Below are 12,889 nucleotides of genomic sequence, written 5' to 3'. Positions count from 1 at the left end.
CTACAGTGCAGCTGGAGGGGGGAAGGCCGGGGCCAGCTCCGTGGTCTCATTGCCTTAGCAGTGCAGGCGGCTTCTGCCACTCCATTCTCCAGCCAGATGCTGTTCGCTGCCCTGTCCAGGCTGGCTTGCCCTCTGGCAGCGGGGGAGCCTGGGTGCCCAGCCTGTGGCTGTGGGGAGAGCAGGGCCGAGCACGTTACAGCCTCCTCTTCAAGGGAGCAAGGTAGCTTCAGGCAGGGTCTGGGCAAGAGCAGAGTGTGGTTTCCTGGGTATCCTGTGGTGCAGTTCTTGTCCCTGGGGCACTAAAGACAGGTAGGGCTGGGGAGGTGCTGTGACAGCCTGCAGCTCTGAGGGCTGATGTGGCAGCTGCTCCTCAGATAAGAGTGGTGATACCTGGATCAGCAGTGCTGTGCTCGCTTCCCTCCTGGGGAAGGAAAAGCAATTTCCCTTATGTGAGGCTGGGATCAGATGGCTCAGCATCAGTGGGAGAGCAAAGTCAGCCATCCAGTGTGTGTGGGGGACAGAGACTCTTCCTCTTACTACGCATCAGCTGCTTTGCTCGCTTGCCCTGAGCTTGCAGGTGGAAGTAAAACTTGCTTTCTAGAGCTTGCTTAATAGGCTACCGCTTCCTCTGAGGCTCCTTGGTCCCCAACCACAACCAGAACAGCTTTTGGTGACAGGAAGCGGTGGCTTCCCTACGAGAAAGAACTGGTCTGCGGCTACTGGCAAAGCCGCAGAGCCACGCGCCGCTGGGGCAACTCCGTGGTGTCCCAGGCCCTGCCGGAGGTGGTAATGGCAGGGGCTTCTGCTACAGCTCCAGGCTGGCAAGGCCACGCAGGGCAGCAGGCACGCTCCGATCCTGTGCGACGGGCTTTGCCGAGTCAAGACTTCAGCATCCTCTGTGACGGATCCAGCAGCGCTCTCGGGGACGCTGCGGGGTGTCTGATGGTGAGTCTTCCACGCAGTGCCAAAAGCAGCCAGCATTTTGGAGGTTCAACAAACCGGCTGGGAAGCTGGCGTCGAGAGCCGCAGCAGGCTCCGCAGGAGGCGTTCGGTCGGGCCGGGAGGCGTTCGGTCGGGCCGGGAGGCGTTCGGTCGGGCCGGGAGGCCTCCAGCCTGCGCCGTGCAGGTGGGCAGGCCAGCTTGCGCTGCTGTGCCCCGACTTTGGGTGATGTCGGGGAGCAGCAAGGAGCAGGCAACGCGTCGTGCGGCTGGGGCCGTGTGTCCAGCCCTCTGCCCGCAGCGGGCTGCGGAGCTGCTGGCTCCCGGGTGCCCCTGTGCTTTCGCAGGGTCCCTCACCAGCGGTGCGGTGGGAGTTTTACCATCGGTTTAAGAAGCGAGCCCGTCTGCGAGCAGCCCCGTGGCGGGAGGGGAGCTCTGTGCCCCCCCCCGCTGCTCCGGACACCCCACGCCGGGGTTTGCTGCGGAGAGGAGCGGGGGCACCCAGCGGCGCGGGGGTCCCCGCCGGCCGGCCCAGGGCCTCCCGCCGCGACCCTGTCCCCCGCACCGGCGAGGCTGGGCGGCCGCCGCTCCGCTCCGGGGGAGCCCTTCGCCTCCCGCACCGCGGCGGGGCCGCCGGCCGAGCGGGGGGGGGGGTGGTGGGGGGGTGTGAGGCGGGCGCTGCCCGCGGGGCCCCGCTCCCCCCGGACCCCGCCCGGTTTCCGGTGGCCGCCCCGCCCCCCGGAAGCCCCTCCCGTTGGCGGCGGCGGCGGCGGCATGGCCACGGCCGCGGGACGGGGCGCGCGCTGACCGGCGCGGCGGGGAGCGGCGCGGAGGATGGCGGCGGTGCGGGCGCTCCTGGTGCTGGGTGAGTGCGGGCTGGGCCGGGCGCCGCAGCCTCCCCCCCTCCCTCCCCCCCCCCGGGGATGCGGGGCCCGGTGCCCGCCCGCGGTGGCGGGGCTTCGCGCCCCCCCGGGCGCCCGCAGCGGGGCCGCGCTGGGGCCGTCGGCGGTGCGGGGGAGAGGGCGCCGCCGCCCCCGGGGTGGGGTGGGGGGGGGGTGGAAGCGGCGCGGCCGCCTGTTGGGCCGAGCCCCCGGTGGTCCTGGCCCCCCGGGTTCCCGTGAGCCCGGCGGTGGCGGGGCCCGGCGTCCCGGGACGGGGCTGCGGGGGGGGGCCCGCCGCTTCCATCCCGGAGGGCGGCCGCGCCCCCGCCCCGCCGAGCCCCGCTGCGCTGCGGGAGCCGCCGGAGCGCCTCGCCCCGGCTCTCCTTGCCCGGCGTGCGCCGGCTCGCCCTGCCCGCCCGTCTGGGGGAGCGTCGTGCCGAAATGAGCTCGGATGCAAATGGGGCAGGCGCTTTGCCGCCGGGGAGACGGCGAACGGGCGCTCCCGAGGCTGCGGCGCTCCGGGGAGGTGGCTGCCGGCCCCCCGCCCCCCCTCCCCGCTGGGCTCGGCCCCGTCTCGCAGCCTCCCCGGGCCCCGTGGTGAGGGCCGGCACCGGGAGGGCTGCCGGTGTGCGGCAGCGGGTGGTTTTCCCGTGAAACCTGAGGAGAGCAAAACCGGCGGAAGAAACAGCAGTGGGCTCCCACCCGTAGAAATTGGCCTCCCAGCCGCCGAGGGGGCGTTTGGCCATCGCTGAGCACATCCGGATGAGCCACCCCCCCACATCCCCCCCCCCCCCGTGCCACCCTCCGTGCAGTGCGGGGTGTGAGCCAGCCCACCTGCCCGCTCCCGGCTCCGCCAGCCTCGTCGGTGGCTTGGGGATGGCCTGGGGATGGCCGGTCGGTTTTCCTGGCCGCTGCTTTTCACGGCGTCCAACTCCAGCCCCAAGGCCCAAACCCGCCTTCCCTCGCTCTGCTCCACAGTGTTTCTCCCTGCTGGCCTCCTAGCGCCATTTTCCTTGCCTGAGGAGCCTGGCGTTTTGGCCGTGGTGCGAGAGGCAGGGGCTGCGAGCTGGTTTCCAGCCTGGCTTTGAAGGGTCCCACGTCTGTCCCACGCCATGCCGCCTTCGGCTGGGAACCCTGCAGACAGGGTCCTGCGTGTCGCCAGTACCCGCTTGCGGTCCCTTCTGCATCACCGTGCGCAATTGTACAGTTTGCTTTGCAGTTTCTGCTGCAAAATCAAGAGCGATCTTAGTCTAGTACCTGGGGAGGATACTGCCTCTGAGGGAAAGGTATTTATAGCGCTGCTGCTTTTCGCGTGTCTGGAGCTGCGGCTGAGCCCTGCTGCCAGGCTGCAAGTAATGTCCAATTTACAGCTGATAAGCACGAAAAGCAGCACTTATTTAGCTGATTAGCACCGTAATCGCCGATTGCCTTGGCAGCCTTCCGGGAAGGCTGTTTCTGCAGTGGGAGTGCATGCTTTTGCTTGGGCTCTGGTTTGGAGCCACGGGGCCCTGCGGACCTGCCGCAGCATTCGCCTACCTGCCAGCGTGCCACCGCCGGCAGCTGGGATGTGCAGGCCTGCCCGTGAGGGCTGTCTGCCGCCTTTCCTGCTGGCACGCTCCCCTCTCCGGTTGCTGGAGTTTCTGTACTGCTCCAAGCACATACTCTCCTCCGTGTTTCGCCTGCTCAGCAGGACCACGTCCTACAGCACTGGGAGGAACGTGCTGCCGTCCAGCTTATGGGCACTGTAAAAAAGCTCAGACGCCAGCAATGGGGCCAAAACGTACGGTTCAATGTCTAGGTTTTACAGGCTAGCGGTAAGTTTTGCAGGTTGTAGGGCAGTGTCTCCCTTTGCCTGTGGATTCTGTTTGGAGAGAGGGCTGGGGAAAGACCTGTGAAGCGTGGGGTATCCATGGCTTGCGTGGGTCCTTTCTGTGATCCTCCTTTGCCACGTATGTGTTCCAGGAGTGCTCGGTGCCTGGACTGCTGGTCCCTGTTCCTCCATTTCCGTTGCTCAGCAAAGCTGTGATCTTTCTGGCAATGACACTGCAGCGTGCCAGATGTGTGCTGGCTTCTGCTGGAACATGTGGTTGAAATGCTAGCGGAGGAAATATTTGCTGAGTCAACTTTTCTTTACAGCTAAAAAACCCCAAAAGGTCTATTTTGTTCTGGAAGTGCCTCCATGTCCTGTGTTAAGCTGTATGTTTCTGTATGGCAGTGCTTTTCTTGTGCTTGCTAGCAAGCTTCTTCCTAAAGAAGAAAAACAGGAATGATCAGATAGGATCTGAGAATTTCTCTTGGGTTTAAAGGGTCCAGAATAAATTTCCAATAGTACAACTTGGGCGACTTTCACTCTTTGAGCTGAAGCTGCCATCTGTTTTCCAGCAGCTCTGAGTCCTCTCCAGCCAGACCAAGTACTGTGATAGTTGATCTGAGCGAGCATCCCTTCAGCAGCCAAAAAGCTGCACTGCTCAGCACATTTCTGGGCTGTTTTGGGGCAAAGCGGTGACAAGCCAATACCGTTCTTTTCTTACAAAGCATGTTTTCCCCCCTGGGACTTGGCTGTGCTCAGGCAATGCTCCAGGCAGGCTGTAACCCCGACGTGGCAGGAGCTTCAAAGGCATGGCGACTCCATAGTCATGACCCTGGGCACTTCTTTGTCTGCACAGTGGGTCCTGGGCCACTGAGAGCTGGACTGATCAGAGGGTTGTCGCGTTCTGCATCCTTTAAAGATGTCCTCTGATCTCTTAATTGATCTGGAATGAGACCGTCTTCTAAAGGCAGATGTTTAAACTGCAGCAAGCACCTGTATTTAGTGGCGTGCTGGGTGATGAATGCTCCTGCTGATGGCAGCGTGTTTCCTCCCAGTCTGCTGAAGCCCTCTTGCTCCAGGCAGGCGGGTGGATGGCACTGCACGTCTGCGTGTTGCTCAGATGGATAGGTCTCACCTTGTTTGAGCAAAAGCTAGTCCACGTTGCATCCAAGCAGATAGGCATACGTGTCCTGGGAGGGCAGGCTGTGCTTTCTCCAAAGGCCACGGAGCCCAAGGGGAATGGAGGGAAGAAGTTAGAAAAGGAGTGGGAAGAGAAGAGCCTGGCTTTGGGTCAGTGGGCAAGAACGCAAGGGCCAGTCTGGCTGTAAGTGATAAGGCACTTAAAAAAGATCTGAAGGCTGTGAGGCCTGGTTACAGGTATTTACTAGGGGAACTTTACACTAATATTTTTCTTCCCTTCATTGCAATTCATCTGCTATTTGAGCTGCAAAGATCAAAGCTGTCTTCCAGCAAGCACACGTGGACTTAAGTAAATACCTGGACCTACACCTCTCTCTAGTGAATAAACACTCTTTCCTCTCTGAACATTTTCAAGCATAGCTCTCAGGCCTGGAATGTAAAATATTTCACATTAGCAGTGGGTGTTTCCACTGCTTTCGATATTTGGAAACTTGGAACAAATGCTTATTTAGCAGCAGACAGACTTGGGTACAAACGTGCTCTTTGTGAAGGCAGTTGCTGCTGCGGTGTTTGCAGGGAAATTCCCCTGAGATCGGAGGACATGCGATTGTTTGTCCAGACCCCAAGGAAACAGGTCTCCTTCTGCTGACATGAGTGGCAGTCTCATGGGTTGGGACAGGCAGCTCTTTGGAGGCCTGACGGGCAGCGAGGCTGACAAGATGCTTGGCAGATGCACAGGAACATTCTCCTTTATGAGGATTTGAAGTTGCGCAGGCTGCTAACATTGGGTTTGGAGGGGGTTGCAAAAGCTGTGAACTAGCACAGAGGATTTTGCTGTGTAAGTGAAGGAGGCAGCTGTGCCAGTTCACCTCCCCAGGCCCCCGTGTGAATGCCTTTGGCATGGCGATACCTCCTGGAGAAGGCTGGGCATGCCCGAGGTGGGAGAAGGCAAGCGTGGTGTCTTTTACCTTGTAAGAAATCATAGAATCATAGAATCGTTTAGATTGGAAAAGACCTTTAAGATCATCCAGTCCAACCATTAACCTACACTACCAAGTCTACTCTAAGCCAATCAAGGGTAGACTAGACTAAACCATGTCCCAAAGTGCCACGTCTACCCGTTTTCTGAACACTTCCAGGGATGGTGACTCCACCACCTCTCTGGGCAGCCTGTTCCAATGCTTGACCACCCTTTCCGTAAAGAAATTTTTCCTAATTTCCAACCTAAACCTCCCCTGGCGCAGCTTAAGCCCATTTCCTCTTGTCCTATTGCTAACTACGTGGGAGAAGAGACCAACACCCACCTCACTACAACCTCCTTTCAGGTGGTTGTAGAGAGCGATAAGGTCTCCCCTCAGCCTCCTCTTCTCGAGGCTAAACAACCCCAGTTCCCTCAGCCACTCCTCATAAGGCCTGTGCTCCAGACCCTCCACCAGCTTCGTTGCCCTTCTCTGAACACGCTCCAGCACCTCAATGTCTTTCTTGTATTGAGGGGCCCAAAACTGGACACAGTATTCCAGGTGCGGCCTCACCAGCGCCGAGTACAGGGGAACAATCACCTCCCTGCTCCTGCTGGCCACACTATTCCTGACACAAGCCAGGATGCTGTTGGCCTTCTTGGCTACCTGGGCACACTGCTGGCTCGTGTTCAGCTGGCTGTCAACCAACACCCCCAGGTCCTTTTCAGCCAGGCAGCTTTCCAGCCACTCTTCCCCAAGCCTACAGGCATTGCATGGGGCTGTTGTGCCCAAAGTGCAGGACCTGGCACTCGACCTTGTTAAACCTCATACAGTTGGCCCTGGCCCATCGGTCCAGCCTGTCCAGGTCCCTCTGCAGGGCCATCCTACCCTCCAGCAGATCGACACTCCCACCCATTTTGGTGTCATCTGCAAACTTGCTGAGGGTGCACTCAATGCCCTCATCCAGATCATCGATAAAGATATTAAACAAGGCTGGCCCCAAAACAGAGCCCTGGGGAACACCACTCGTGACCGGCTGCCAACTGGACTTAACTCCATTTACAACTACTCTCTGGGCTCGGCCACCCAACCAGTTTTTTACCCAGCGAAGACTACGCCCGTCCAAGCCATGAGCTGCCAGCTTCCCAAGGAGAATATTGTGGGAGACGGTGTCAAAAGCTTTGCTAAAGTCCAGGTAGATGACATCCACAGCCTTTCCATCATCTACCAGGCGGGTCACCAGGTCATAAAAGGAGATCAGGTTGGTCAAGCAGGACCTGCCTTTCATGAACCCATGCTGGCTGGGCCTGATCCCCGGTTGACCTGCACTTGCCTGTTGAGTTCACTCAAGATGAACCTCTCCATAATCTTTACCGGCACTGAGGTCAGGCTGACAGGCCTGTAGTTTTCCGGGTCCTCCTTCTGGCCCTTCTTGTAGATGGGAGTCACGTTGGCAAGCCTCCAGTCATCAGGGACCTCCCCTGTTAACCAGGACTGCTGATAGATGATGGAAAGTGGCTTAGTGAGCTCCTCTGCCAGCTCCCTCAGTACTCTCGGGTGGATCCCATCTGGCCCCATAGACTTGTGAGCATCCAGGTGGCATAGCAGGTCACTAACTGCTTCCTCCTGGACTATGAGGGCTCCATTCTGGTCCCCATCCCTATCCTCTAGCTCAGGGGCCTGAGTACCCTGGGGATGACCGGTCTTGGGGAGAGGGGGAAGGGAGATGAAGAAATGACGATTTGACAATTGGTAACATGTTGGTTCTTGGGCATCAGTGTGCATTTCAGCATGGCAGAGATGCTGTGCTGGGTGGCCTGCTTCCATGTCCTGCTCCTTGCCTGGAGGATGTTGGGAGGTGGCATCCAAGAGCTGCTTGTAAATGCCTTTAGTCTGGTAGAACAGCAGACATTGTATTGCACAGTGGGGCTAAAGGGCTGTGCTGTGAACGTAGCGTACCTTCTCTGCCAGCTTGCCTGGAAGAAGCAAGCCCACTGCTGGCCGTGGAAGGATTTGTTCTTTGAGAGACATCTGACAGAGCAGACAGGGATGCTGCAGGTTTTCAGGCTTCTCATGTGGCTGCCTGCTAGAGCAGGGTGTGTTCCCTGGGCTTTGTCGTGGTTGGGAGGCTCTGCACGTGGTTCATGTGTTGTTCCTGATGTCCTCCTGAGCTTTCAGCAGTCCAGATATATTGTGCATCTCTTGCCTTTTAGGGTGGTTGTTTAGAGGGAGTGCGAGTAAGGTGGGGGACCCTGGGGTCTTTTAGAAGCTGTTTGCTCACTTCCTAATACCAAAGCTGTTGAACCACAGCATAAGAAAGCAAGCACACGGCTTTTTGATTCTGGAGGATGTGGCCTGGGCAGAGTCCTGCACTTCCACCTCCTCCATACTACCTGACCCTGTCAGGATCTGCTGTGCTGGTTGTGTTGATGAGCTGTCAGCTCTCCATTTGTCTCTCCTCTTCTTCGCCTGTTGCTGGGGGATCTGATTCAGGGGCTGCTTTCCTGCATTGCTGTTGGGTGCTATGTGAGGGAGCAGTGTCCCATCACCTCTCAAGTCGCACGGTGCCAGCAAATCCACCTTGCATTGTAAGTGCAGGACCCTGTGCAGCTCCTGTGGGCTCTTGAGGTTGGAGGCACATGGAGTGCGTTAAGCAGCTGCAGCTCTCCGGGTCCAGGCTATGTGTCTGTGGGTCTGGGTGCTGCTTGAATTCAGGTTGAAGAGAGTCCTGTCCAAAGGTTTGTCCAATGTTTCCTCTTGCCTGGTTTGGCACGTTGCAGCACAGTGAGGATGAACCCATGCCACCCTGTCAAGGCAGGGACTCCATTTAGGGTCATTCCTTTGTTCTGGGGAAATACTTGGCAGCAAGCGCTGTTCTCCTGTGTTTACCTGTGTCTCCTTTTAATCTGTGCAGCCCCTGCCGAGTAGCTGTGGAAGATCTTCAAGCCAAACACAAGTGGTCTTTGTTTCAAAGCATCAATTTGTGTTGGCAGCCAGGTCTGCAGCCCATGTGCTTTTCATTGACTGCTGCTTCAGCTCTGTTCCTCACTCTTGCCAGCTTTTTTTTAAATTTAATACAAAAATGTTTTTCCTGAGCTTAAAAGGCTGAGCTGTACAGTACTTCTAGTCTTAATTTAAGCCTTGCCTTTTTCGGGGAAGCAATCTCTGTCTGTGCACAGAACAGACTGCTTTCCTCTCCTCTGACAGGTAACTAATACGTGCTGTCTGATCAGCAAGGAGAGAGGCGAGGGGGACTTCAGAGTGGTTTGCAAGCTTCTGAAAGCCTGGTCTGTGTGCCTGGGATGAGGAGTTTTGGTGTGCTGGCCCAGCTCAGGCCATTCCGGAGCCTGCTTGTCTTAGAGCACTTTGGGAAGGTTGATGGGTAGGTGCTTTTGTTGATGCTCTTTGCAGACTGTTACTGCCTGGGGCTGCTCCTTTGATTTGGTCAGCTTTCAAAAATCCATCCTCTGTTCTCCGATTTTGACCCTCTGAAGTTGTTCTGCAAGGACTTCTCTTGAAAACGCATTTTAATCCTTAAAAATATTAGGTGACATCCCGGCGAGGCCCAGGTCACGACTTAAAACGTTCCTGTTGATAGTGAACAGATGGATGCCGAGGTGTCCAGATGCCCCAGAGAGCAGAAATGAAAATTGGCCAGATCCAACCGCAGGAGAACTCAGACTGTGACTTGTCAGGGTGGAACATCGCAGTGATGAGTACTCGTGAACTCCCTGTCCCCTTGCACAGCGGGTGCACACAAATTGTGTGTCTGGAGAGGAGGCATGGCTGTTTTTAGCCGATGATTCCTCATGTGAGATGGAGCTTGCCGGTGGGATACCGATGGCCTGTCTTCTCCTTGTCAAATTAAGCTTTGATTTGAATGGAGCAGGCAGGAAGTTTGGCGTTTGTGGACTGGGGTGTGCACAGGGCCCCAGAGCGTGTGTGAATTGAATCCACCACTGTCAGATGGTCTGGACCTCTGTGAGATTGGGATGGCTTGGATCAGTGTTCATGTTGGGCAGGATGATGAATGAGGAAAACTGATACGAACAGGCTCCTGTCGGGAAAGTGGGGTGACACATTTGATTTCGAGTGCGTGAACCCTCCTGCTCTGGAAAGTGAGATGTTGCAGGCTGAGAGAAAGCGATGACACACGCAGGGTTGCTGCCTGTGCTGGGAGCTGGTGCGGGAAGGGGCTGGGGTTTAAGCGAGCGATTATTAGACATCTACTTGTATTTCAGCCCCTGGCAGACATAGGCTCAGTCCTGGAGGACAGGAGTGTCCGTGAGTGCTTTGCACTCAGACCTCAGTGCTAACAACAGATGTTTGTTTTCAGGGTAGCTCTAAGGTGACAGGCTTTACAACTTTTCCTCTCCGATGCTGTTGAGAGATGAGGTTTGTCCCAGCACCAGGATTTTACGCCTGGGTACAGCTCGGGCCGCCCTGAAAGGCAGCCAAGACAGCGCCCTACTGCTGTCGATACGGGCACGCCGGCAAGTTGGGTCCATCCTCCCACCCCAAGCCAGAGGGCTCTGTCCCCAGAGCCATGGCATGGGGAGGCCAAGCCCCATTCTGGCTGCAGAGGGGAGGCTTATGTGCCTCTGGGCAGCTCTGTGTGGGGTTGTCCTTGCTGTCAAACGTGATGCTGGCACAAGATAGGCACGGTATTGCTTAAGACCGACTATAAATGCTCTCCTCATTATGGTTGCTTGTTGGCCTCTTAGGAGCACAAAGGAAGCCTTTGATTCCAAAGCATACAGTGACTCTCCAAATGGTTAAAGGCAGGACAAGCTGCAGCTTGCAAGTGCCTTTATTGCTCTCTACGCAGCGTGCTTTGGTGTGTGTCCTGGCTCTGCTGGGGAGGCCCATCATTTGCGTGGCATGGAGCTGCTCCATGGTGCTGGCTCTGTTGAAGTCGCTGGCAGTGCTTGTGTCAGTGGGAAGCTTTCATGGGAGGAAAGCTTTCCCAGCAAAGACAAGATCAGAGAAGATAAAACCAGAGTCTTGTAGGGTGCTATGCAGGGCAGCGCATCCAGCTGTCCCAAACCTTCCGTGGGAGCATAGATGGGTTTGTACCGCTGAGGACAAGTCGTTCAGTTGCGTCTGCAGCTGCCCTGCCAACACGGAAGGTCTCCTTCAGCAGTTGAAGAATTGTGCAGATTGTCTTGGACCAAAGAAAACGGAGCTTCCTGTGAGTTACTTGGCGTAATTCTTTGTTCCTATCTAGGTGTCTTGAGATCACCCTTTCCTCCAGCCAGGTTTGAACAGATGTTTATCCACCATATTCCAAGCAACAGCTGAGCTACGAAGGCAGCACATGTGATTTTTCTCTGCTGAGTTAGCTCCTGATGGCTCTTCCTGCATGTTGTGTGTGCTTGCAGCCTTCAGATGCAGAAGTGGAGGAGCTGCTTGCTGGGGTCTCACCTGGTACAGCAACATTGACCCTTCTGCCCAGGTCCTGCCTCGGCCCTGCCACCTTGTTGTTCTGGCCCAGGTGCAGCTGTTCCGTTTCCAGTTGTGCCTCCGGTCTCCCCTTTTCCTGGTTTCTCTCCTGTGTCCAGACCCCCTGATGGCATGCCACATGTCCCCTTCTCGGACTTTTCCTGTTGCTCGGCTTCTCTCTGATGCTTGGCACTGAGCACTGCTGTTTTGCCAGGTGTGGCTGTGGCTTCCTCATCCCACCTTGAGATTGCTCTTGTCTCCTTGAGCCAGGCTCCCAGTTCAGGACAGGTGGTGAGAAATCAGAGCAGAGCTGCTGAGATGTTCAGGTGGTTCTTGGAAATCTGAGACTTTTTTGATAAGAATTCTCCCACTCAGCTAAGGAAAGTCTCAAAACCACATGGCCTGAAGCAGAAACTATTAATCTGAATGGTTAACATTTTGGCAAGAAAATAAGCACCCAGGAAACAAGTGTCGTGCTCAGCATCCTTCCGTGTCGTACTGTGTTCCCGTGGCCTTGCTGGGATTTGGCCCTGCCTCTCGCTGGCTGGAGACGCTCTCCTGTGTGGCTCCCGTGCAGACAAAGACATGCCATGGATTTGATGGACCAATCCATTTTACCTGGATGGCCAAGCGGCCACAGTGAGCAGCCAGGCACCTTCAGATTGCTCAGCACTACTTCTTACTCTTCAGGACCTGGTTGCTGGGTGTCTGTTGCCACTGTTTGTCTGCTTCCTTGGCATTTGGTTGCCTAGGATGTCCTGATGCTCTTCCACTGGTGGATTAGCGGCCGTCCAGTAAGAATTATTTGTTCTCCAGATACATAGGGAATCAGCTGTCCTGCTGCTATTGAGAAAAGCACTTGTTTTTCAAGGAGATTTGGTTAGTATGAATTTCTGTCTCTGCAAGTCCGTTATACCTGAGCTTTTCTTTAATTTGTCACTGGGGCTTTGCATTAGATCTATCCGTAGCAAGCATTCTGCCTAGTTATCGATTTGTAAAAGTATTCTAGAAAGTGCCCTGCTTGCATATTCTTCCCACTCAGTGACTTTTCTCCATTTTTAGCTGAGAGGTAACGTAGCAATGTCTCAGAGAAGCTACCTTTTAATTAATATTGCATGAGCAGAGGAAATACTAGCTTCTCTGTCTATTTTCCTATTTTTGTGGCTTTTAATATAGATTCATAAATGGCTCTAATGAAAATAAATAAGGAACTGTTCCTTTCTGTGCCCTCTTTGCTGTCAGAGGTGATACTGCAGGTCCAGCCTCCCTGGTGGTGTTTCCCCCAGGAATCATAGAATCGTTTAGGTTGGAAAAGACCTTTAAGACCATCAAGTCCCACCATTAACCTAACACTACCAAGTCCACCACTAAACCAGTTAAGGGTAGAGTAATAATTAATTTCATGTTTCCTGGCTTGGTGGCTGGATTATTTTTTAATGAAAGTAAAAACTAGGAATCATTAAGATTGGAAAGGATCTCTCAGAATCATCAGTCCAACCATCAACCCAACACCACCATGCCCACTAAACCATGTCCCAAGGTGCTGCGTCTACGCATTTTTTGAACGCCTCCAGGGATGGTGACTCCACCACCTCTCTGGGCAGCCTGTTCCAATGCTTGACCACTCTTTCTGCGAAGAAATTTTTCCTAATGTCCAATCTAAACCTCCCTTGACGCAACTTAAAGCCATTTCCTCTTGTCCTATCGCTAACTACGTG

The 12,889-nt window shown here is 55.7% G+C and overlaps 1 protein-coding gene across 1 annotated transcript in view; it reads left to right on the top strand.

Moving 5' to 3' along the window:
* The first annotated feature begins 1,773 nt into the window (after positions 1 to 1,773).
* PTK7 (protein tyrosine kinase 7 (inactive)) overlaps positions 1,774 to 12,889 on the top strand; it is a 39,524-nt gene continuing 28,408 nt past the window's right edge. Inside the window, exons 1-2 of the mRNA XM_075706937.1 lie at positions 1,774 to 1,804; positions 11,111 to 11,223. Coding sequence (XP_075563052.1) covers positions 1,774 to 1,804; positions 11,111 to 11,223 — 144 coding nt within the window. The remainder of the gene's footprint in view (positions 1,805 to 11,110; positions 11,224 to 12,889) is intronic.

The sequence above is a fragment of the Pelecanus crispus genome, chromosome 3 (genome assembly GCF_030463565.1).
Source record: "Pelecanus crispus isolate bPelCri1 chromosome 3, bPelCri1.pri, whole genome shotgun sequence".
NCBI classification, from domain to species: Eukaryota; Metazoa; Chordata; class Aves; order Pelecaniformes; family Pelecanidae; genus Pelecanus; species Pelecanus crispus.
Note: the sequence above shows the minus strand (reverse complement) of the source record. Positions and strands in the feature narration are given on the sequence as shown.